The following is a 24262-nucleotide window of genomic DNA, read 5'->3' as shown; positions in this document are numbered from 1 at the left end:
GGAGCGGCGCGATCACGTGACATGCGCTGGGGTTAGATCCGCTTAGCGGCTGCGGCTTATTGTTTCTTCTCGGGAGGTCAGAGGTCACCGGGGCGGTGTGTGACATCACTCCGGTGCATGTGCGGAAACAACATGTCTGTGCCGCTACTTACCGACGCTGTGACCGTACCCGGAGGGGATCGCGAGACCGCGGCGGTGAGCACATTACTACTGGGGGATGTTGCCTCAGATAACTGCTGTGTGCCATGTGATGTCCCCTAGACTGGGCTACAGGGCGGGGGCTCTGTGTGGTCCCACCGTCTGATCTGTGTGTCTCTGCTCTTCATAGGTAATCTTTTTGCATGGCCTCGGGGACACCGGGTAAGTTATGTGCTGAGCTCCGTCTATGGAGAACCTGGCAGTGATCGCTTTATTCTTCATATAACATTTCTCTCTGGGTGTTTTGGGTAGGGCACATTCACATGGGGCGGATTTGTTGCAGAAATCTGATTGATTGGCTGATATCTGAATAGGGTCATAAACGTCTCAATTCTGCCGTGTGTGAACATGCTGCTAGGGTAGGGTGCAGATACACAATTGGGAGAATGTCTTGTTCCATTGCCCTTGACCAGTGCTTCATTCATTTTTGTGTTCCCATTCAGTCCGAAAAATGTGCTCAAAGCAGCATGGAAACCTATTGTTTGAACATAGGGTTGGACGATATCAAAAATATTCAGACGATAACGATATAATTTTTTTTATCGCGATAACAATATATATCGCGATAAATACCCGTTTAAAAGTAAAAACACAAGGAGACGCTATACTGTATGGGGGCAGCCACAAGGAGACGTTATACTGTATGGGGGCAGCCGCAAGGAGACATTACACTGTATGGGGGCAGCCACAAGGAGACGTTACACTGTATGGGGGCAGCCACAAGGAGACGTTATACTGTATGGGGCAGCCACAAGGAGACGTTATACTGTATGGGGGCAGCCACAAGGAGACATTACACTGTATGGGGGCAGCCACAAGGAGACGTTACACTGTATGAGGGCAGCCACAAGGAGACATTACACTGTATGGGGGCAGCCACAAGGAGACGTTATACTGTATGGGGGCAGCCACAAGGAGACGTTATACTGTATGGGGGCAGCCACAAGGAGACGTTATACTGTATGGGGGCAGCCACAAGGAGACGTTATACTGTATGGGGGCAGCCACAAGGAGACGTTATACTGTATGGGGGCAGCCACAAGGAGACGTTATACTGTATGGGGGCAGCCACAAGGAGACGTTATACTGTATGGGGGCAGCTACAAGGAGACGTTACACTGTATGGGGGCAGCCACAAGGAGACGTTATGCTGTATGGGGGCAGCCACAAGGAGACGTTATACTGTATGGGGGGCAGCCACAAGGAGACGTTATACTGTATGGGGGCAGCCACAAGGAGACGTTACACTGTATGGGGGCTGCCACAAGGAGACGTTATGCTGTATGGGGGCTGCCACAAGGAGACGTTATGCTGTATGGGGGCTGCCACAAGGAGACGTTATGCTGTATGGGGGTTGCCACAAGGAGACGTTATGCTGTATGGGGGTTGCCACAAGGAGACGTTATGCTGTATGGGGGCTGCCACAAGGAGACGTTATGCTGTATGGGGGCTGCCACAAGGAGACGTTATGCTGTATGGGGGTTGCCACAAGGAGACATTATACTGTATGGGGGCTGCCACAAGGAGACGTTATACTGTATGGGGGCAGCCACAAGGAGACGTTATGCTGTATGGGGGCTGCCACAAGGAGACGTTATGCTGTATGGGGGCTGCCACAAGGAGACGTTATGCTGTATGGGGGCTGCCACAAGGAGACGTTATGCTGTATGGGGGCTGCCACAAGGAGACGTTATGCTGTATGGGGGCTGCCACAAGGAGACGTTATGCTGTATGGGGGCTGCCACAAGGAGACGTTACACTGTACTCAGCGCTATGCAAGGTGCAGGGGCGGGCGGACGCAGATTTAGAAGCGGTCACCGCACATGACCGCTTTGATGACGTCAGAAAATACAGCGATAATTAGGAAACAGCAATATCGCTGTTTTTTTAATACCGCGGGATATCGTGATACCGGTATATCGCCCAACCCTAGAACATACCCTTATATTTATAACCTATCCAAAGAATATATGATACATTTCTGCAGCTCCCACCCCAGGGTACGGTCCTATCTCCAGAATCGGGGGTCCCCAACCCCAGTCCCACTTAGAGAGACGTGGGGAGATTTATCAAACTGGTGTAAAGTAGAACTATCTTAGTTGCCCATAGCAACCAATCAGATTCCTCCTTTCATTTTCCAAAGGAGCTGTGAAAAATGAAAGGTAGAATCTGATTGGTTGTTATGGGCAACTAAGCCAGTTTTTATTTACACCAGTTTGATAAATCTCCCCCATGGAGAGGTGGTTGTCTCCATTCACTTCTATGCAAGGCCACGTATTTGTTGTCATGTACATGTAATCACTCTCTCTCGTTCTAGACATGGCTGGGCGGAGTCACTATCTGCGATTAAACTGCCTCATGTCAAATACATATGTCCACATGCGTAAGTATCTGTTGGTGTCTTGGTTGTTGTTGAAGGTGTGTCTCACTTCAGTAAGTAGCATTTATTATGTAGAGAAAGTTAATACAGGGCAGTTACTAATGTTTTGTTATTATCCACGTTGCCTCCTTTGCTGGCTGGATTAATTTTTCCATCACATTATACACTGCCCGTTTCCATAGTTACGACCGCCCTTCAATCCATCAGTGGTGGTCGTGCTTGCACACTATAGGAAAAACCATCGGTCTCTCTGGTGGCCAGGACCATGGGAGCGCACATAGGCTGGTGCTTTTTCCTATAGTGTGCAAGCACGACCACCGCTGCTGGATTACAAGGTGGTCGTAACCATGGAAACGAGCAGTGTATAATGTGATGGAAAAATGAATCCAGCCAGCAAAGGTGGCAATACGGACAATCACAATACATTAGTAAGTGGCTTGTATTAACTTTCTCTTCATGATAAGTGCCACTTACTGAAGTGAGACAACCCCTTTTAATGCTGACGGGCAAGTGTGATAAAACAACCTTTACCGCCCACAGGCCCCGCATTCCTGTAACGCTGAACATGAAGATGGTGATGCCAGCATGGTAAGTCTGAGGCCGTCCAGGGTGGCTTTCCAGTTGCCCGATCCCTGGGGTTTATTACAAAGCACTTCTTTTCTTTTCCTTGTAGGTTTGACTTAATGGGCCTGAGCCCAGATGCTCCTGAAGATGAGGCAGGCATCAAGAAGGCTGCAGATAGCAGTAAGAATGCCTTTAATCACGTTATTTAGTTGTCAACCAACATGTAGTCACCAGCTTGGCTCACCAGCCAGTGTGCTGTGATGTTGCTGGCAGTCTTGTCGATTCCTGAGAAGACATCAGCAAGCTGTCATAGTGACAGTGGAGATGGCAGACTGGTCAAAAATGGGGATAGGTCATCAATATTAAGGGGGTTATCCAATTTCAAGAAACCCCCCCACATGTGACGGGCCCCTCACTGGTAATATACTTGCGCCGCTCCTGGTCCCCGCATCGCCGCTGCTGCTTCTCCCTGCACACGGATAAAAACATCCAGTGTCGGGGGAGGAGCAGCCAATGGCAGGCGGGAATGAGCCTCTCTAGCATCATGGGTGACGCTAGGGAGGCTCGTCTTTGCCTGCCATTGGCTGCTCCCCCCTAACACCGGATGTTTTACCCCTAACGGCGGGAACCAGGAACGGCGCCGGGAGCAGGGTAAGTATATTACTGGTGACGGGCCCGGCACATGTGGTGGTGGGGGGTTTCTTGAAATTGGATGTCCCCTTTAATATAATAATTCCAGCCATACACTAGAGATTTGGGACAGATGGAAAGGCCAGTTTACACAGTTTTCTGCCAACCACTGGCATCTCTTACGACATGCTGATTGATGGCAGACAAGTGACAAAAGGTTGATCTGTCTTGTTAGATTTTCATGGTGTGTATCTCTGATCCTGGCCATCCTAGCTGTTGCCCACTGTGGATGGTGTGAGGCTGCTTCATAATGGTACATAATAATTATCTGATCAGGTTGTCCAGGGTGATTCTGACTATTGTACACTCTGATCAGACAGGCTTCATGCCTGGGAAGTCGACTGCTATAAACATCCGTAGGCTATATGCTAGTTTGAGTATCCCGGCAGATAATAGTGGAGACAGGGCCTTACTTACTCTTGATGCCGCTAAGGCATTTGATAGTGTAGAGTGGAATTATCTGTGGGGAATCTTAAGAGTTATGGGTTTTGGCGCTCGGTTTATACAGTGGGTACGGGTGTTGTACTCGAGTCCTAGGGCCCGCATTAGAGCCAATGGGGGGCTGTCAGATAACTTTACTTTGGCTTGGGGCACCAGGCAGGGATGCCCACTGTCGCCTTTGTTATTTGCTCTGGCCATCGAGCCACTAGCGGCTCTAATACGCCTGTCACCTCATATTGTGGGGTTCAGGTAGGGAGTGGTACAGAACAAGGTGGCTATGTACGCTGATGATACCTTGCTTTTCTTGGATGATACTGGGACGTCTCTGGATGCGGCCATGTCATTGATAGATAGATTCGGGAACTTCTCTGGACTTAAGATTAATTGGCAAAAGTCTGCTTTGATGCCTGTAGATGGGCAGGTCCTGTCAGCTGAGCGAGTTAATAGTAGGATTCCCTGGGTGGACAAGTTCAAATATTTAGGGTTGTACATAACGCCTAGATTGTTGGATTTTGAAGAACTAAATCTGACCCCCTTGCTTGTTACTTTCAGACTTAGGGTCCATTCACACGTCCGTTGTTTCTTTCCTGATCTGTTCCGTTTTTTGCTGAACCAGATCTGGACCCATTCATTTTCAATGGGTCCTGAAAAAAAATCAGACATTGAGCTGTCCGTTTTTTTCCAGGACCCATTGAAAATGAATGGGTCCAGATCTGTTCAGCAAAAAACGGAACAGATCAGGAAAGAAAAAACGGACGTGTGAATGGACCCTTAAGGTAAGGACTTGGTGTAGGCTCTTTCTATCTGTAGTGGGTAGAGTGAACCTTTTAAAAATGGTAATGATGCCTCAGCTGCTTTATGTACTCAATAATGCCCCCGTGTGGATCCCTTTAGATAGGTTCAGGAAGATACATTCTATGTTCAGGAAGATACATTCTATGTTCAGGGACCTTATTTGGAAGTGTGGCCAAGCAAGGATCAAACTAGAGACGTTGCAGTACCCTAAGACAGAAGGTGGTTTGGCAGTCCCGAATGCCTGGATTTATTTCTTGGCCTCTCCGTGTCAGCACTTTAAGGGCTGGATTGATTTTCAGTCACCGGATGTGACAGGCAAGATACTGCAGCACTGGTTGGGCAGTCGAGACCTTATGTGTATACTGGAGGGGGCGGGAATGCATGTGGGGAGAGAGAAGGTCCTGCTTATTGAACTTATGAAGAAGGTATGGGTGAAGGTGAAGCAGCTTAGAGGTGTGGGTGGATTTGGAGAGCTTTCCCCAATATGGAACAATAATTTATTGCCAGAATTCACGTCTGTCAGGACTTAGGAATTGGGAATCCCATGAGGTACTGAGGATAGGTCAACTGATGGAGGGCAATGTGTTCAAATCTTTTCAGGATATACAGCAAGAATTTAGCGTCCCCAAGGTTTGGTTTTATCAGTATCTGCAACTGAGACACGCCTATGATGTCACGGTGAGGAAAGGGTGTATTATAGCTAAAAATGGATGTGGTACAGTAACTTATTCTCCCGAAAGGGGGGAAGAGAGGATTGATATCGCAGGTATATACTCTATTGCTAGCCAAGTTTCTGGATGGGTTCCCTCTGACGCGGATAATGAAATGGGAGGGAGATTTGGGGGCCGTGTCTAAAGATCAGTGGGAAGATATATTGGAGGCAGTTCCCAGAGTGTCCTTAAGCGAGCAGGCTAAATTGTCACAGCTTTTCATCATTCACAGAGTATATAAAACGCCAGTATTTTTACAAAAAATTGGGGTCAGGAATGATGATAAGTGTCCGAAGTGCATGGAGGAGGGAGCGGACCTGGTGCATATGCTCTGGTTGTGTCCAGTGATAGGTCGATATTGGGATGAGGTGCTGACCATGATTAATCATAAACTGGCGCTGAGATTGCAAAAGGATCCTAAGGTTTGTGTGTTGGGATATATGTTGGAGATTGGAGGAAGTGAATTGGTCAAGGTGGCGGTGGGAAGGCTGTTATATGTGGCCAGGAAACTGGTGGCGCAGAGGTGGATCCAGGGGAGTCCGCCAACGATGGATGAGTTCGTGCGGAGGGTGAACGACATGTTGATTATGGAAAAAAGTGTGTTTGTTAAGAGAGACTGTCCTCAGAAGTTTGAGAGATTGTGGAATAAGTGGTTGTCTCATACCCATATTGTGTTATAAAATACGATAGAGATTTTCTTGCTCCTATCCATGGGGGGGGGGGGGAACTAGGCTTATGTTTCAAAATGTTTTGTGCCTTTAAGTGATCAATAAAAATGATTTGATAAAAAAAAAAAAAAAAAAAAAAATTATCTGATAGCCCCGATCCAGCATCACCTACTGAAAGATTCATATTTACCTGCTGCTCTAGTCCTGTGCAGTGGCTTCCTGTCCCTGGCTTGTTTTTTTCCGGGCAGGTATGGACATGGTCACCTGCACTGCTGCAGCCAATGACTGGATTCAGCGGTGACGTGTCACTTGGGGACAAGCCACCATTGAAACCAGTCATTAGCTGCAGCAGCACACAAGACTATGTCTGTATCTGTCCAGAAGAAATGAAGTCAGGAACCAGAAGATGGAGGAACGGAAGCCACCGCACAGGACCAGAGCGGTGGGGAGCAGGTAAATATGAATCTTGGGTGATGCAGGCTAGGGTCCACAGAAAGCCCCTTTAATCCTTCTGCGACATCTGTCATACATGTACTGCGTATGTCTGGTCTTTAAAGATGGCGCCCACTCAGGAGCCATCAGAATCAAGCCCTCATATGGCTATGTGAACAGCCTGGGGTAAAGGTAAGTATGAATCGTACAGTAGGTGATGCAGGCTAGGGGCCTTTACCTCATGGACAATTACTCCTGTAAAACCCCTTTAAGGTCAGAAGTTGTAAAGGCAATTTCTTGGTTTTCTGTTTTAATTTTTATTTCTTTTTCAGTTAAAAGTATCATTGAACATGAAGTAAAGAATGGAATTCCAGCCAATAGGATTGTCCTAGGAGGATTTTCCCAGGTACCTGGTGTACTGATGCTGACTCATAGAAGTGTTTAGCTTTCCTTATGTCTGCTGCTTTCTAACAGCTTTATGTGTCCTGGAGGTTTAACAGCATGTGGCTAAAATAATAGTGCCGAAAAATACCTGATGCAGAATCCACTTTAGGATTCCTTGTGGGGTTTTTTAAGGATGCAGTTTTTATTCCACTTCATTTTTTAGAAGTGTTTTTTTATTCTTCCCATTTCAGTGGGAAGTCATGCATGTGGATTCCGCCACAAGGATGGTCGCATCTTTTTTCTGCAAGCGGGAAAAAAGGGCGCCATATGAATTCACAAGCGGTTTTTCCATTTAATTCAGTTGAGATAAATCTCTGAGTGCAACGTGCATACCATTGTTTAAAGGGTTTCTGTCGCCAGAATTAACCCTATTAGCGATGTGCTAATGTCAGCAGACCCCAACTCTTCTATTCTTATACTTATGGATGCGACCATTAGTGTTCAGTTTGAACTTTTATGATATGCAAATTAGCCTCTAGGACCGGGGGGGGGAGTTGTTCCTGCTCTTAGAGGCTAAGGTTCTCCCACCTCATGTCACGCCCTGCCGCCCTTGATTGACAGGGCCAGGCAGCGTTCGTCTCCCCCTGCCGGCCCTGTGTGCTAGGTAAACTGCACTGCGAAGGCGCGAGATTTATCCAGCACACAGGGCCGGCAGGAGAAGAGGAACGCTGGCCCTGTCAATCAAGGACGGCAGGGCGTGACATGAGCTGGGAGAACGAAGCCTCTAGGAGCAGGAGCAACGCCCCCCCCGCTCCTAGAGGCTAATTTGCATATCATAAAAGTTAAAATTGGGCAGTAAGAGGGCCATCAATAAGCATAAGAATAGTAGAGTTAGCACATCGCTAATGTCAGCCAGTTTAATAGGGTTAATTCTAGTGACAGAAACCCTTTAAGGGTTTATGCACATGGCTGTAGCCGTTTTTGCGGATCTGCAAAACATGGATACCGGCCATGTGGCTTCCACATTTTGCAGATCAGCACATCCCGCCCTCTGTTAGAATTGCCTGCTCTTGTCCTCAAAACAGACAAGAATAGGACGTTCAATTTTTTATTTTTTTTTGCAGGGCCGTGGAATGGACATACGGATGCGGACATCACACTGTCTGCATCTTTTCCCGGCCACGTTGAAATGAATGAGTCTGTATGCGATCCGCACAGAAACTACGGTCGCATGCATGAGACCTAATGCTACCAATTAACCATAATTCATGCAGCTCTGACTTTTACCTGTGTGAAAGATCAGAAAGGATGCCAATGAGGGATGTGCTGTCTCCTCCTCTCCTTGTCTGGCTATAGATTACCTTGGAGAGGGGAGGGATAACATGAACTTTTGTGCTTGTTATCACCCCTTCATCAATCAGATAACATGCTTACCCTCTCACATAGGGGGGAGGGGAGTTCTTTTTGCAGTAAAGGAGTAAAAAGATGATGCCTTGATAATCTAAATATCTCTTTACTTCTAATTAGGCTATTTATTGGTTCAATGACCCAGACCTTTGCCAATGTCTTGATGAGTGTTTGCACGACATTCCCCAACATGCGATTACGTTTATACAATTTAGCCCAGTTTCACATGTCTGGAAATCCGTTTTTCTTTATCCAATCTCTAATGTAAAATCTCCTAACTGCTTCTCTTCCAATAACCATTACAAGATACAGACATAGCGATAATGATTATTACTAGATAATATTTGTCTGTTTCTGAAGAGCACAAGTCACTGAGAAATGACATTTTCACCCACTGACCTCTTGCCATATAACATATATATATTTTTTTTTAAACTAGTTCCACAAAACAATTGATATTGGTTAGATGAGAGTTTATGATTGGGGTTTGAGTTTTTATAGCAGGATGGAAATATTTATATGTAATCAAAGATGGATGCGTTCCTGCGGTTTAGGTGTTTCTTTAACGCACACAAGATATGTAGTAAATGTATACCAGGGATGGCCAACTTGAGGCTCTCCAGCTGTTGCAAAACTACAACTCCCAGCATGCCCAGACTGACTTCAGCTATCAGCCTACAGCAGGGCATGGTGGGAGTTTTAGTTTTACAACAGCTGGAGAGCTGCAGGTTGGCCATGCCTGGTGTATACTCACGAGAGTACATTATGCTTGCATAGGGCATCTGCTTCAGTAAGTGTTCTACTGGAATTTTCTTTCAATTCTTATATTTTCTGTGTGTAAGGTGGTATGTATAACTTTTAAGTTGTATGTAGGTTTTGGTAGCATAGCAGCCTTTGGGTTGTTTACTATGTATTTTTATCACGTCTATGGATGGAGGCCAATGTTGCACAGCCTCTGTTTCAACGTTTTTGGGATACTGATGTTGTTTATGTAGTATATATGTGGTATATTTGATCCAACTTTTAGTCCTTGTTTAGTGAGGCATACTTACCTGCTCCTTGACACTTGGTTCTGGCTCCTAGGGTCTTGCACTGTCTTTTCCAGACTACCAGTGCCTTATGTCAACATCTGGTATGAATTAGGGAGGGGGGTCATATAAGCTGCTTCAGCTAATAACTGGTTGCAGTGGTGACATATCCTTCCCCCTAAATGGCACATCATCGCTCACATATGGCTTGGGGGCACATGTCATCGCTGCACCCAGTCATTGGCTACAGCAGCCCCCATCTGTACCTGATGTTGGCAGTCTGGAGAAGGCAGCGCTGGACTCCGTGGTGAGAATGTAAGTATGCTTGGGTGGTCTTTAAAAGTTGATACTTTGCTTTTAACACCTTTTTTGTAATCTTTTTACTTTCTTCTGTTGCCCTACTTTTAGGGCTCTTTCACATGAGCTTGTCCCTTGTAGGAATCGCACTCTGTGTGAGAGAGGGATCGTGCGTTCTGGACTACAGAAGCACATGGCATTATCATGATTGATAATACTGTGTGCCTCTGTGTGACATTTCTGTACTGGAATCATACTGCCAGCTTTATATCACTATGATTCTGTAACAGAAAGGTCAGGCAGAGGCACACAGTATTATCAATCATGATAATGCCGTACCTTTCTGTACCCAAGACTGCACGATCCCTCTCTCACACAGAGCATGATTCCAGCAAGTGGAAGAGGCCTTATATTTCTCCCTGGTACATGTAATAACAGGTTTTAACGTTTCTGTGCTCTTTTTCATTTCTTTTTTAAGGGAGGGGCCCTGTCTTTGTATACTGCTCTGACCTGTCAACAGAAACTTGCAGGAATTGTGGGACTTAGCTGTTGGCTGCCGCTGCACAAGACATTCCCTCAGGTAATATTAAAAGAAACTTAAAGGAAAATGTTGCATAGACTACATTTATTATTATTATTATTATTATTCTCATTTATATAGCACTACTATATTCCGCAGCTCTTTACAGACATTAGCATGACGCTGTCCCCAATGGGGCTCACAATCTATGGTCCCTATCAGTATGTCTGGAGTGTGGGAGGACACCGGAGTACCTGTCAGATAAAAACAACAGATCTTGATGATTGTAGGATCCAGGGAGATCTTCCAGGGCAGCTGTTGCAGTCAGAGTAGTGGCTAGCAATTGTCATGCTGTGGGAGACCAGTGATATTTCTGCATTTATGCCGTAAACATCTAGAGTTGGAATACTCTTTTAAGTGCATTGTACAGTCTCTCAAAATGGTCTAAATGTAAAAAGCTGGTATATGGTAGTGTTTGTCTATTTGACATAAAATAAAACCCAGTAGGCTCATGGATTGCTCCATATTGGATGTTTACTTCCATGTGTATATAGATGCACACATCTGACACCGTGCAGCCCCTGACACGCAAGTTCTTAAGGAGGTTGCAGAGCTGACATCATTTACACAAGCAGAAACAAGTATAGGTTTACTCTTTCATGTTCTTTACAGGGGTTATCCCTGAAACTATATTGATGACCTATCCTCAGGAAAAGCCATCAATATAAGTTCGGTAGGGGTCCCACACCTGGGACCGCTGGTGCTCCGTGAGCGCTGCAGCCTCTTCGTAGTCCAGTGACGTCACCCTACATCGGTCACATGGTTTAGTTGCAGCTCAGCCCCATTCAAGTCAATGGGGCTGAGCTAGAATAGCAAGCTGCCGGGAGCCTGCTTCTCTCACCAGAGCTCAGATGAGCATAGCAGCTCCCCGACACAGCTCATTGGCGAGGTGCCAGGACTCAGACCCCTGCCAATGTGATGTTGATGACTTCTTCTGAGAATAGGTCATCATTATCTTTTCCAGGATAACCCCTTTAAGGACAAAATACAAGTTTGTGCATTGCAAGCAAAGTTGTGATCTGTTGTGTGCTGTGCAATTTCCTACCACATGGAGATGTTTGAGGTGTTTTCGGCCGGTGCCTGTTGAGCTCTTGTTTCCTAAACCAATAAAAAATGTAGAAATGGATTGACTGCTCGAGTAATTTGACTAGTTTTAAAGTCCACAGTACTCTGCCTATCCCTGCTGGAGAGTAAATTGGATGGCTAGAGCGCTAAACCTGTAAATTATTCAATTAACAATATTTTATTCATTCACTTTAAACAGGTAACTACTATAAATTGGTTGAGTTTGTATTTTCAGGACAGATCTTCATAACTGCGGGTGGTGGTTTCATTTCAGGAGGAGAGCCCCCTGTTACTACTCTTTGGAGCCGCTGGTTGACAGGCGTCTCTTCTTAACCACCTCACATCCGCCCATAGGATATAAACATCCTATGGGTGGATGTTTAACTCTGAATTGACGTTGTGGAACGTCCATTCAGAGATCGCAGTTGCACGCTAATCGTGCAGCTGCCAAGCAGGTTGCCCACTTTCAGTGACAGCGGGGCAACCCAGAGAGGCCGGGACAGTTCCCAAGTGTCCCTGCCTTCTAGATCACTGTATACACATTGCTCGCCGAGCCCTGTGTATACAGAGCAGGAAGCGCAATGCGTTTCCTGTCCCGGCCCGGTGGTCATGTGACCGCCGGGGCCAGCAGAGTGCAGGAGCTGTCAGGTCTTCAACAGACCTCGATAAGCCCTGCACTGAGTCTGTACAGCCCTATAGTAACATAGTACATAAGGCCAAAAAAAGACATTTGTCCATCCAGTTCGGCCTGTTATCCTGCAAGTTGATCCAGAGGAAGGCAAAAAAAACAAACAGTGAGGTAGAAGCCAATTTTCCCCACTTTAGGGGAATAAAAAATTCCTTCCCGACTCCAATCAGGCAATCAGAATATCTCCCTGTATCAACGACCCCTCTCTAGTAGCTATAGCCTGTAATATTATTACACTCCAGAAATACATCCAGGCCCCTCTTGAATTCCTTTATTGTACTCACCATCACCACCTCCTCAGGCAGAGAGTTCCATAGTCTCACTGCTCTTACCGTAAAGAATCCTCTTCTATGTTTGTGTACAAACCTTCTTTCCTCCAGACGCAGAGGATGTCCCCTCGTCACAGTCCTGGGGATAATTAGATAATGGGAGAGATCTCTGTACTGACCCCTGATATATTTATATATAGTAATTAGATCTCCCCTCAGTCGTCTTTTTTCTAAAGTCAATAATCCTAATTTTGATAATCTTTCAGGGTACTGTAGTTGCCCCATTCCAGTTATTACTTTAGTTGCCCTCCTCTGAACCTTCTCCAGCTCTGCTATGTCTGCCTTGTTTACAGGAGCCCAGAACTGTACACAGTACTCCATGTGTGGTCTGACTAGTGATTTGTAAAGGGGTAGGACTATGTTATTACGGGCATCTATGCCCCTTTTGGTGCAACCCATTATCTTGTTGGCCTTGGCAGCAGCTGCCTGACTGTGGTTTCTACAGCTTAGTTTGCTGTTTATTAAAATTCCTAGATCCTTTTCCATGTCAGTGTTACAGAGTGTTTTACCATTTAGTATGTACGGGTGACTTGCATTATTCCTTCCCATGTGCATAACTTTACATTTGTCAGTGTTAAACCTCATCTGCCACTTCTCTGCCCAAGCCTCTAATCTATCCAGATCCCTCTGTAGTAGTATACTGTCCTCTTCAGTGTTAATTACTTTACACAGTTTAGTGTCATCTGCAAAAATGTATATTTTACTGTGCAAGCCTTCTACAAGATCATTGCGCTGTACAGCCTCTCTGGGGGTATATTTCCCCTGTAACTGGGGCTACTATGTCAGCCCCAGTTACAGGAGAAATCAATAGTGGAAAAAATAAATAAATAATGAAGTCAAATATCCCCCAGAGGTCTTGTATGACCTTATGGGGGACACAAAGTGTAAAATAAAAGAAATAAAAAAAATTTTTTATATTTTTTTTAAATAGGAAAAAATAAATAAAATAGACATATTTGGTATTGCTGCGTACGTGACGTCCGGCTCTATAAATATATCACACGACCCACCCCGTCCGATAAACACCATAAAAAATAAAAACTGTGTAAAATAAAAATAAAAAACATTTTTGTCACCTTACATCCCAAAAAGTGCAACACCAAGTGATCAAAAAAGGCGTATGTCCCACAAAATGGTACCAATAAAACCTCATTCCGCAAAAAATAAAAGGAAAAAACTATAGCTCTCAGAACATGGAGACATTAAAAGCATAATTTTTTGTTTCAAAAATGCTATTATTGTGTGAAAGTGATATATAACAAAAAAAAAGTAGACCTATTAGGTATCGCCGTGTCCGTAACAACCATCTCTATAAAAATATCACATTACCCAACACCTCAGGTAAATGCTGTAAAAAAATAGTAACAGTGCCACAAAAAAGCCATTTTCTGTCACCTTACATCACAAAAAGTGTAATAGCAAGCGATCAAAAAGTCACATGCACCCAAAACAGTGCCAATAAACCGTCCTCTCATCCAGTAAAAAATGATACCCTACCTAAGACAATCGCCCAACAAAAAAAAAAAAAAGTCTCTGACTATGGAGACACTAAAACATGATTTTTTTAATTTATTTTTTAAAATTATATTATTATGTAAAACTTAAATAAATAAAAGAAAGTATACATATTAGGTATTTCCACGTCCGTTACGACCGGCTCTATAAAAATATTACATGACCCCTCAGGGGAACATTGTCAAAAAAATGAAATAAAATAACTGTGCTAAAAAAAAAAAAAACTTTTTTTTTTTGTCACCTTAGGCTGGGTTCACACGGGCGAGATTTCCGCGCGGGTGCAATGCGTGAGGTGAACGCATAAGCAGTGATTTTCACGCATCACTTATGCTTTGCGTGAAAATCGCAGCATGCTCTATATTGTGCGTTTATCATGCAACGCAGGCCCCATAGAAGTGAATTAGGCTGTGTGAAAATCGCAAGCATCCGCAAGCAAGTGCGGATGCGGTGCGATTTTCACGCATGTTTGCTAAGATGAAAGTCTATTCACTGGATTATTTTCCCTTATAACATGGTTATAAGGGAAAATAATAGCATTCTTTACAGAATGCTTAGTAGAAGGTCAATTGAGGGTTAAAAAAATAACTCACCTCCTCCTCTTGATCGCATAGTTGCCGATCTCTTACTTCTTTAATCATGAGCTGCCGGCTAAAGGACCTGTGGTGACGTGACATCACATGGTCCATCACCGCGTGATGGACCATGTGATGAGCTCAGTGACGTCACCACAGGTCCTGAAGAAAGAACAGGAGACCGGCAGCTACGCGATCAATTGGAGGAGGTGAGTTAATTTTTATTTATTTCTTTTTTTAACCCTCAATTCACCTTGTACTAAGCATTCTGTATTAAAGAATGCTATTATTTTCCCTTATAACTATGTTATAAGGGAAAATAATTACATCTACACAACCTTGAACCCAAACCTGAACTTCAGTGAAGAAGTTCGGGTCTGGGTACCACATTCAGTTTTTTATCACGCGCGTGCAAAACGCATTGCACTCGCGCGATAAAAACAACAACTGAACGCAATCGCAGTCAAAACTGACTGCAATTGGGTACCTACTCGCGCGGGTTTGCCGCAATGCACCCGGGACTCATCCTGAGCCAAAATGTGACGCCCGTGTGAACCCAGCCTTACATCACTAAAAGTGCAACACCAAGCAATTAAAAAGGCGTATGCCCCCCAAAATAGTACCAATATAACAGTCGCCTCATCCTGCAAAAAATGAGATCCTAGCAAAAAATGGAACACAGCGGCTCTACCTCTCAACCGAATGAATCAGGGTGCACACCTCTCGGTCCACCCAAACCGTCTGGACAAAATAATTAAACAATGAAAAATGAGGGGCACTCCAATTTGGGAATACAAAGCAGCAAGTACTCGTGGGTATGTCAATAATCACACATATTTAATATACAGAGCCAATACATAAAATAACATCCATAGAATAAAACAAGGTATACAATAAATAAGGACCTCAAATAATCGCAGGGCAATCGCAAATGTTCATAAGATATGCTTTCCAACAATCGCCAAAAGTGTCCGTTAGGCGACTCCACTTATAAATAGTCGCAGGAGATGTTTGCAATCCTAGAGCATAAGTTCTTCTCTCCAACCTAATGGAGGCTCCAACTGACTCGCATAGGGAGCTTTAAATATCAAAGCAGAAAAAACCACGCACTGTCCAGATACTGTCCCGCTAGCTTAATCGGATCGTCAGATATAATAATCGTGAAGGATATCTCTTACCATATATCATTAACAGCTCGATCTTTCACTCGAAACTTTCTGCCGATCTTACCCTACGCGGCGGCCCACGTGGTATGGAGTCTTGAACGTGACATCTCACGTGACTCCTCGGCTTGGCAGTTGTATAGTATCGGATACTCCTTACAATCCTGCCTCTTATTCGAGACAATATCAATAGTTCATATAAGAGAATCCTCGCGACTGTATCCTTCCTCAGATCCTAGTTTAACGGGGGAACGGCTCACTGTCCCAACAGATCCAGACGCGTTTCAGGGTATACACCCATTCCTGTACTATTCAACTGCCAAGCCTGAGAAGGGGGTGTATTGAAACGCGTCTGGTTCTGTTGGGACATTAGGTTGGAGAGAAGAACTTATAAATAGTCGCAGGAGATGTTTGCAATCCTAGAACATAAGTGGAGTCGCCTAACGGACACTTTTGGCGATTGTTGGAAAACATATCTTATTAACATTTGCGATTGCCCTGCGATTATTTGAGGTCCTTATTTATTGTATACATTGTTTCATTCTATGGATGTTATTTTATGTATTGGCTCTGTATATTAAATATGTGTGATTATTGACATACCCACGAGTACTTGCTGCTTTGTATTCCCAAATTGGAGTGCCCCTCATTTTTCATTGTTTAAAAAATAAGATCCTACCTAAGACAATCGCCCAAAAAAAATAAAAAATATTGGTGGATATGGAGACACTCTCAGGATATGGAGACACTAAAATATCATTTTTTTTTTTGGTTTTCAAAAATGCTGTTATAGTGTAAAACTTAAGTAAGTAAAAAAGTATACATATTGGGTATCGCCGCATCCGTAAGAACCTGCTCTATAAAAATATCACATGACCTAACCTCTCAGGAGAAAGCCGTAAAAAAATAAAAACTGTGTCGAAAAAGAATTTTTTTGTCACCTTACATCACAAAAAGTGTAATAGCAAGCGATCAAAAAGTCATATGGACCCCAAAATAGTTCCAATCAAACTGTCATCTCATCCCGCAAAAATGATACCCTACCTAAGACAATCGCCCAGAAAATAAAATATTTTTTTATTTTTTGTTTAAAAAATGATGATATTGTGTTAAAACGATAAAAAAAGTATAGATATTAGGTATCGCCGTGTCCATAAGAACCTGCTGTATAAAAATATCAGGTAATCTAACCTGTCAGATGAACATTGTAAATAACAAAAAATAAAAACGGTTCCCCAAACAGCTATTTTTTGTTACCTTGCCTCACAAAAAGTGTAATATAGAGCAACCAAAAATCATATATACCCTAAAATAGTACCAACAAAACTGCCACCTTATCCCGTAGTTTCCATAATGGGGTCACTTTTTTGGAGTTTCATCAGGCGGTCTTCAAATGTGACATGGTGCCAAAAAAACAGTCCAGCAAAATCAGCCTTCCAAAAACCGTATGGCATTCCTGCTGTGTGCCTGTACAGCAGTTTACGACCACATATGGGGTATTTCTGCAAACTACAGAATCGGGGCCATAAATATTGAGTTTTGTTTGGCTGTTAACGCTTGCTTTGTTAGCGGAAAAAAATGGATTAAAATGGAAAATCTGCCAAAAAAGTGAAATTCTTAAATCTCATCTCTATTTTCCATTAATTCTTGTGAAACACCTAAATGGGGTCATTTTTGGGTGGTTTATATTATGTAAGCACCACAAAGTGACTTCAGACCTGAACTGGTCCTTAAAAAGTGGGTTTTGGAGATTTTCTGAAAAATTTCAAGATTTGCTTCTAAGCCTTCTGATGTCCCCAAAGAATAAACTGACATTCACAAAATGATCCAAACATGAAGTAGACATATGGGAAATGTAAAGTAATAACAATTTTGGAGGTATTACTATCTATTATAAAAATATTAAATTTGGAAAATAGCAAATTTTTTTTTCACATTTTTGGTAAATTTGGTATTTTTTTATAATTAAAAAGGAAATTTTTGGACTCCATTTTACCACTGTTATGAAGTACAATATGTGACGAGAAAATAATCTCAGAATGGCCTGGATAAGTAAAAAAAGCGTTTTAAATTTATTACCACATAAAGTGACATGTGTCAGATTTGCAAAAAATGGCTCTGACAGGAAGGGGGAAATGGCCCAGATGTGAAGTGGTTAAATTGACATCCTCTTCAGAAGGACTGTGGGAGAGGCAAATGGTGCCACCAATTGCTGGTTGGGGGGTCTTTAAACTTTTACAGTTATCTTACAGGTGACAATGCATACTGCATTTCTCAGCTTTGTGGTCTCATCTCAACAGGATAGGGGTTAAATGGCTAATCGGTGTGGATGGCCACTTGTGCCCCTGCCAATCATAAGAACTGGGGTCTTTGTTTCCCTGTTTGAATTGTGAATGGAGCAGTAGTCATGCATGCATGTCTGTTGCTCTAGTCAAACAGGAGAATATGGGCACCCGTGCTTGCGATCTGTTGGGGCACCTGCGGTCAGATCCCTGCAAATTAGACACTTATTACCTGTGCAGTGGACAGTGAAGGATAAGGCCGCCAGCCTCCATTGTCTTTTATATGTGGAAAATACAGCTCAATATTAAAATATTTTAGGGCAGAATTGGTCAAAACAACTGCAATGTCACTACTATTGAGTTCTTTTAGTGTTTTACCTATTGTATACCTCACATTTCTAAAGCTTCTTATGAAAGAAGGGACGATCTGCCTATCCTCTGTATAATGTGGATTTTTTTTTTTATGGCAGGCTGCATCCGGCGTAAATAAGGACATCTCTATCCTGCAGTGTCATGGGGAGGCAGATCCTATGATTCCTGTTCGCTTTGGAAGTCTCACCTCAGAAAAGCTGAAATGTCTGGTGACCCCATCAAAGGTTCAGTTTAAAACATATCCTGGAGTCACGCACAGCACCAGTCAAGAGGTAAGGGTGGTATTGCTGGTCTTCAGTGTATTCTGCTTTTTAGCTTATAAAAGGAACCAGAAATATAGTGCATGCAGTCCTAGCTGGGCAGTATGGTATACAGTCAGGTCCATAAATATTGGGACATCAACACAATTCTAACATTTTTGGCTCTATACACCACCACAGTGGATTAGAAATGAAATGAACAATATGTGCTTTAACTGCAGACTGTCAGCTTTAATTTGAGGGTATTTACATCCAAATCAGGTGAACGGTGTAGGAATTACAACAGTTTGCATGTGTGCCTCCCACTTGTTAAGGGACCAAAAGTAATGGGACAATTGGCTTCTCAGCTGTTCCATGGCAAGGTGTGTGTTATTCCCTCATTATCCCAATTACAATGAGCAGATAAAAGGTCCAGAGTTCATTTCAAGTGTGCTATTTGCATTTGGAATATGTTGCTGTTAACTCTCAAGATGAGATCCAAAGAGCTGTCACTATCAGTGAAGCAAGCCATCATTAGGCTGAAAAAACAAAACAAACCCATCAGAGAGATAGCAAAAACATTAGGCGTGGCCAAAACAACTGTTTGGAACATTCTTAAAAAGAAGGAACGCACCGGTGAGCTCCAACACCAAAAGACCCGGAAGACCTCGGGATACAACTGTGGTGGGTGACCGAAGAATTCTTTCCCTGGTGAAGAAAACACCCTTCACAACAGTTGGCCAGATCAAGAACACTCTCCAGGAGGTAGGTGTATGTGTGTCAAAGTCAACAATCAAGAGAAGACTTCACCAGAGTGAATACAGAGGGTTCACCACAAGATGTAAACCATTGGTGAGCCTCAAAAACAGGAAGGCCAGATTAGAGTTTGCCAAACGACATCTAAAAAAGCCTTCACAGTTCTGGAACAACATCCTATGGACAGATGAGACCAAGATCAACTTGTATCAGAGTGATGGTAAGAGAAGAGTATGGAGAAGGAAAGGAATTGCTCATGATCCTAAGCATACCACCTCATCAGTGAAGCATGGTGGTGGTAGTGTCATGGCGTCAGTGAAGCATGGTGGTGGTGGTGTCATGGCGTGGGCATGTATGGCTGCCAATGGAACTGGTTCTCTTGTATTTATTGATGATGTAACTGCTGACAAAAGCAGCAGGATGAATTCTGAAGTGTTTCAGGCAATATTATCTGCTCATATTCAGCCAAATGCTTCAGAACTCATTGGACGGCGCTTCACAGTACAGATGGACAATGACCCAAAGCATACTGCAAAAGCAACCAAAGAGTTATTTAAGGGAAAGAAGTGAAATGTTATGCAATGGCCAAGTCAATCACCTGACCTGAATCCGATTGAGCATGCATTTCACTTGCTGAAGACAAAACTGAAGGGAAAATGCCCCAAGAACAAGCAGGAACTGAAGACAGTTGCAGTAGAGGCCTGGCAGAGCATCACCAGGGATGAAACCCAGCGTCTGGTGATGTCTATGTGTTCCAGACTTCAGGCTGTAATTGACTGCAAAGGATTTGCAACCAAGTATTAAAAAGTGAAAGTTTGATTTATGATTATTATTCTGTCCCATTACTTTTGGTTCCTTAACAAGTGGGAGGCACATATGCAAACTGTTGTAATTCCTACACCGTTAAGGCTACTTTCACACTACTGTTCAGAGCGGGTCCGTCTGATGTCTGCTCAGACGGATCCGCTCCTATAATGCAGACGTTTGGATCCGTTCAGAACGGATCCGTCTGCATTATAGTTAAAAAAAAAATTCTAAGTGTGAAAGTAGCCTGAACGGATCCAGACTTTACATTGAAAGTCAATGGGGGACGGGTCCGTTTGAAGATTGAGCCATATGGTGTCATCTTCAAACGGATCCGTCCCCATTGACTTACATTGTAAGTCTGGACGGATCCGCTTGCCTCCGCACGGCCAGGCGGACACCCGAACGCTGCAAGCAGCGTTCAGGTGTCCGCTTGCGGAGCGGAGGCTGAACGCTGCCAGATTGATGCATTCTGAGCGGATCCGCGTCCACTCAGAATGCATTAGGGCAGTACGGATGCGTTCGGGGCCGCTTGTGAGCCCCTTCAAACAGAGCTCACAAGCGGACACCCGAACGCAGGTGTGAAAGTAGCCTAACCTGATTTGGATGTAAATACCCTCAAATTAAAGCTGACAGTCTGCAGTTAAAGCACATCTTGTTTGTTTCATTTCAAATCCATTGTGGTGGTGTATAGAGCCAAAAATGTTAGAATTGTGTAGATGTCCCAATATTTATGGACCTGACTGTAGATCAGGAGGAGCTGAGCAGATTGATATATTGTCTTGTGGGAAAAGATTCGGTATAACTTTATCACAAAATAGGTCCACCGTCTGGACTCCTATGCTCAGAATGAGCAGAAATGTAAATAGATGAAACACAAGTCGTACTGAATTCTTTCCCACAAAACTATATATCAATCTGCCGAGCTCATTCTCCTGACCAGATGCCATTTTCATTGCATCGGTTCACTTTAAGGGGTTATCCTCTGGACAATCGATTTTGTTAGAAAGGTCCACCAACCATACGCTGATCATGGGGTGTGCCAGAAATTAGCTGTAATAAATGTGGGAACCAAGCAGCAAGTGTATACCACTGTAGGGGGGAACTGAAGCGTTCTCAGGTTGTCCAGGTGATGCACAGATGCTAACACTTTTGCATTGTGCGTATAGCAGGATCCATATCACATCGATATTCAATGTAGTCCCCATATTGTACCTACTGATTTTACCGAGACACTCATGAAGGTTTTCTTTTATGGATATCTTAAAAGGGGGGGGGGGGGGGGGGGGGGGGAGTTGTGGTCTGGTCCACTGAATTTCACCTTAAAGGGTTTGTCTCACTTCAGCAAATGGCTGTGATTGTCCATAGTGCCTTCTTTGCTGGCTAGACTCATTTTTCCATAACATTATACAATGCTTATTTCCATGCTTACGACCACCCTACAATCCAGTATCGTTGGTCGCGCTTGCACACTATAGGAAAAAGCGCCGGCCTATGTGCGCTCCGACAGTCCCAGCCACCAGAGAGGCTGGAGCATTTTCCTATAGCGTGCAAGCATGGCCACCGATGCTGGATCGCAGGGTAGTTGAAACCACTGGAAACGAGCAGTGTATAATCGGATTTAAAAATGAATCAATCCAGCAAAGGAAGCAATATGGAAAATAAGAATACACTAGTAAGGATCCGTTCAGAATGCATCAGTTTGGCTGCGTTTTGTCTCTGTTCCGCTTCTGAGGTGGACACCAAAACGCTGTTTGCAGCGTTTTGGTGTCCGCCTGACGATGCGGAACCAAACGGATCCGTCCTGACTTACAGTGTAAGTCAATGGGGACAGATCAGTTTTCACTAACACAATATGGTGCACTTAAAAAAGGGATCTGTTCCCCATTGACTTTCAATGTAAGTCAGGACGGATCCGTTTTGAATTAGACTTTTAAAAAAAAAATGAATCCTGCAAAAGGAGCCGTTCTGAACGGATACAAGCGTTTGCATTATCGGTGCGGATCCTTCTGTGCAGATACAAGACGGATCCGCACCGAACACAGGTGTGAAAGTAGCCTAACTTTGTCTACATGTTAGCAATTTGCTGAAGTGACTCCTTTAAGCCCCTATTAGACCGCACGATAATCGGGCCAATTATCAGGGACAAGCATTCATAGGAACACTCATTCCTGATAATTGGTTGGTATAATCGATCAGTCATTCAGCCGCTGAAGGAGAAAACGCATGTTCTTCAGCTGCTGGGCATCTTTCCTCAGGACGAAAAATGCCTGATTATCGGCAGCACGTCCCTTTGTAATCGGGGATGTGCTGCCAGTGATCAATAGAACAGATTGAGGGAGCAACAGATCGTTCATCCCGCATTGTGTTTGCATCGGCCTGTGCAAACGATCACCGATAGATGTGTTCCCATCCATGCCCGGACAGTGTAATAGCCCCTTACAGAGGTATTCCTCTCTAGAAGCATATAGTCGCACAAAGAGTACAGTATGGGTTTGTGCTGCAGACAATGCCTCATACACACGTCCAGTCCATGTGCATCATGTTGTTTTACCCCATTACTAATTTTCTGTAGGGTTTAATCCTGTTGATCATCCCATAACCTTTCCTCTACATCTCTTATTGTTACTTTCTTTCTTGTTGCAGGAAATGATGTCAGTGAAAGATTTCTTAGAGAAAGTAATCCCAAGAGTGTAACTCCCAGATGGTTCCACTGCAGGATAATGCCTCGGCCTCCCCTCCAGTGTTTCTTCCCTGAGCCCGTGTCCTCCTACCCTCTCACTCCCACTCTGTGCTGGTTTATGATAAAAATAAAGAAAAGTATTATCTGTCCTGCCAGATGTGATTGGAGCTGTTTAAGGTACAGGGTGGGGGTTGCTGCTCCTACACCCATTCCATAATCCCTGCAAAAAAAAAAAGAAAAAGCAGGTCCATTGCTGCTGCTTTTCCCAATCCTCGTAGTGTTACATTTCATACTGTTGTGCGGTCGCAGCAGGAAGCCACCATATACCTCAGAGGAGCATTGAGATGTGAATGTACCTTAAACAGTCCGTCCGTTCAGGAGCAGAGCTCAGGCCCATTACAGCTGGTACTGTGCCCCTATCTAGGTATTTTCAGTCTGTCCCAGCTCCAGACAGATGTTATGCTTCTGGCCTTGCATCCATGTTCTCTGAGCTCAGCAGATTGTGTACATGTAAGGCTCAGCATGCACTGGGAAAAGAGCAGTGTACTTACGTAAGCAGCATTACTGTCATTTTTGTTTTTTTTATTCACAATAAAAAGCCTTCTACCCTTTTTCAGTCTTTTTCATTTTTTTTACACTTTAACTGTGTTAACAACCTTTAAACTAAATATTAACTATGCTCTGATCCTTTGGTCTAGGTTGATTCCTCAAGGTGGTGGCTTATGTAAACCATAAAGTAACATTGTGGTGATCTAAGGGTGCATACAAGGAGTTTCTAGTACAGTGTGCAGATATGAATGTTAAATCGGCATCATTTACTTTAATAACTGACCATCAACCACTGAAGTATATGTAACAGTGTGCATTTCATTGATGCTGCTAATTGGAGATACATTTGGACTATAATGAAACCCAAGCTAAAAGGCCCCTTACAGGGGCTGACATCGAGCCAGTTAATGAGAAGGCGTGGTGTGGAGCAAACTTGCGCTTTGCGTTACCACGGACTATGACTGCATGCACCACGGAAGCCTCTAAGGCATTCTGTCATCATAGAGATCTATGCTGGCTTCCATGATGCATGCCATCATAGAATTCCGTTATGGTCCATGGTAACCCAATCTATTACGGAATTCTTAGATAACCCGAATGCTGAACTTACAAATCGCTAGTTCCTTGTCGTCCTTCAGCAGCAGCACCCACGGGGATTTCTAATCCTCCTG

At 43.9% G+C, this 24262-nt stretch overlaps 1 protein-coding gene across 1 annotated transcript; it reads left to right on the top strand.

The window, feature by feature from the left end:
- Positions 1-23653, top strand: LYPLA2 (lysophospholipase 2). The gene is made up of 9 exons (XM_040424633.1): positions 1-195; positions 329-360; positions 2516-2581; positions 3119-3166; positions 3252-3322; positions 7211-7284; positions 10473-10574; positions 18659-18832; positions 23006-23653. Exons 1-9 carry the CDS (start codon positions 118-120, stop codon positions 23054-23056), a joined length of 696 nt encoding a protein of 231 aa, XP_040280567.1. The 5' UTR covers positions 1-117; the 3' UTR covers positions 23057-23653.
- The last annotated feature ends 609 nt before the right edge of the window (positions 23654-24262 follow it).

This window comes from Bufo bufo, chromosome 3 (genome assembly GCF_905171765.1).
Source record: "Bufo bufo chromosome 3, aBufBuf1.1, whole genome shotgun sequence".
Lineage (NCBI taxonomy): Eukaryota > Metazoa > Chordata > Amphibia > Anura > Bufonidae > Bufo > Bufo bufo.
Note: the sequence above shows the minus strand (reverse complement) of the source record. Positions and strands in the feature narration are given on the sequence as shown.

What these genes read in the sequence shown, in the direction of transcription:
- LYPLA2 (XM_040424633.1), top strand. Translation starts at nt 118, where the DNA reads ATGTGCGGAAACAACATGTCTGTGCCGCTACTTACCGACGCTGTGACC. An exon ending in CAAGAAGGCTGCAGATAGCA is followed by an intron (nt 3,323 to 7,210) that starts GTAAGAATGCCT and finishes TTTCTTTTTCAG; the next exon opens with TTAAAAGTATCATTGAACAT. An exon ending in TGCACAAGACATTCCCTCAG is followed by an intron (nt 10,575 to 18,658) that starts GTAATATTAAAA and finishes TTTTTATGGCAG; the next exon opens with GCTGCATCCGGCGTAAATAA.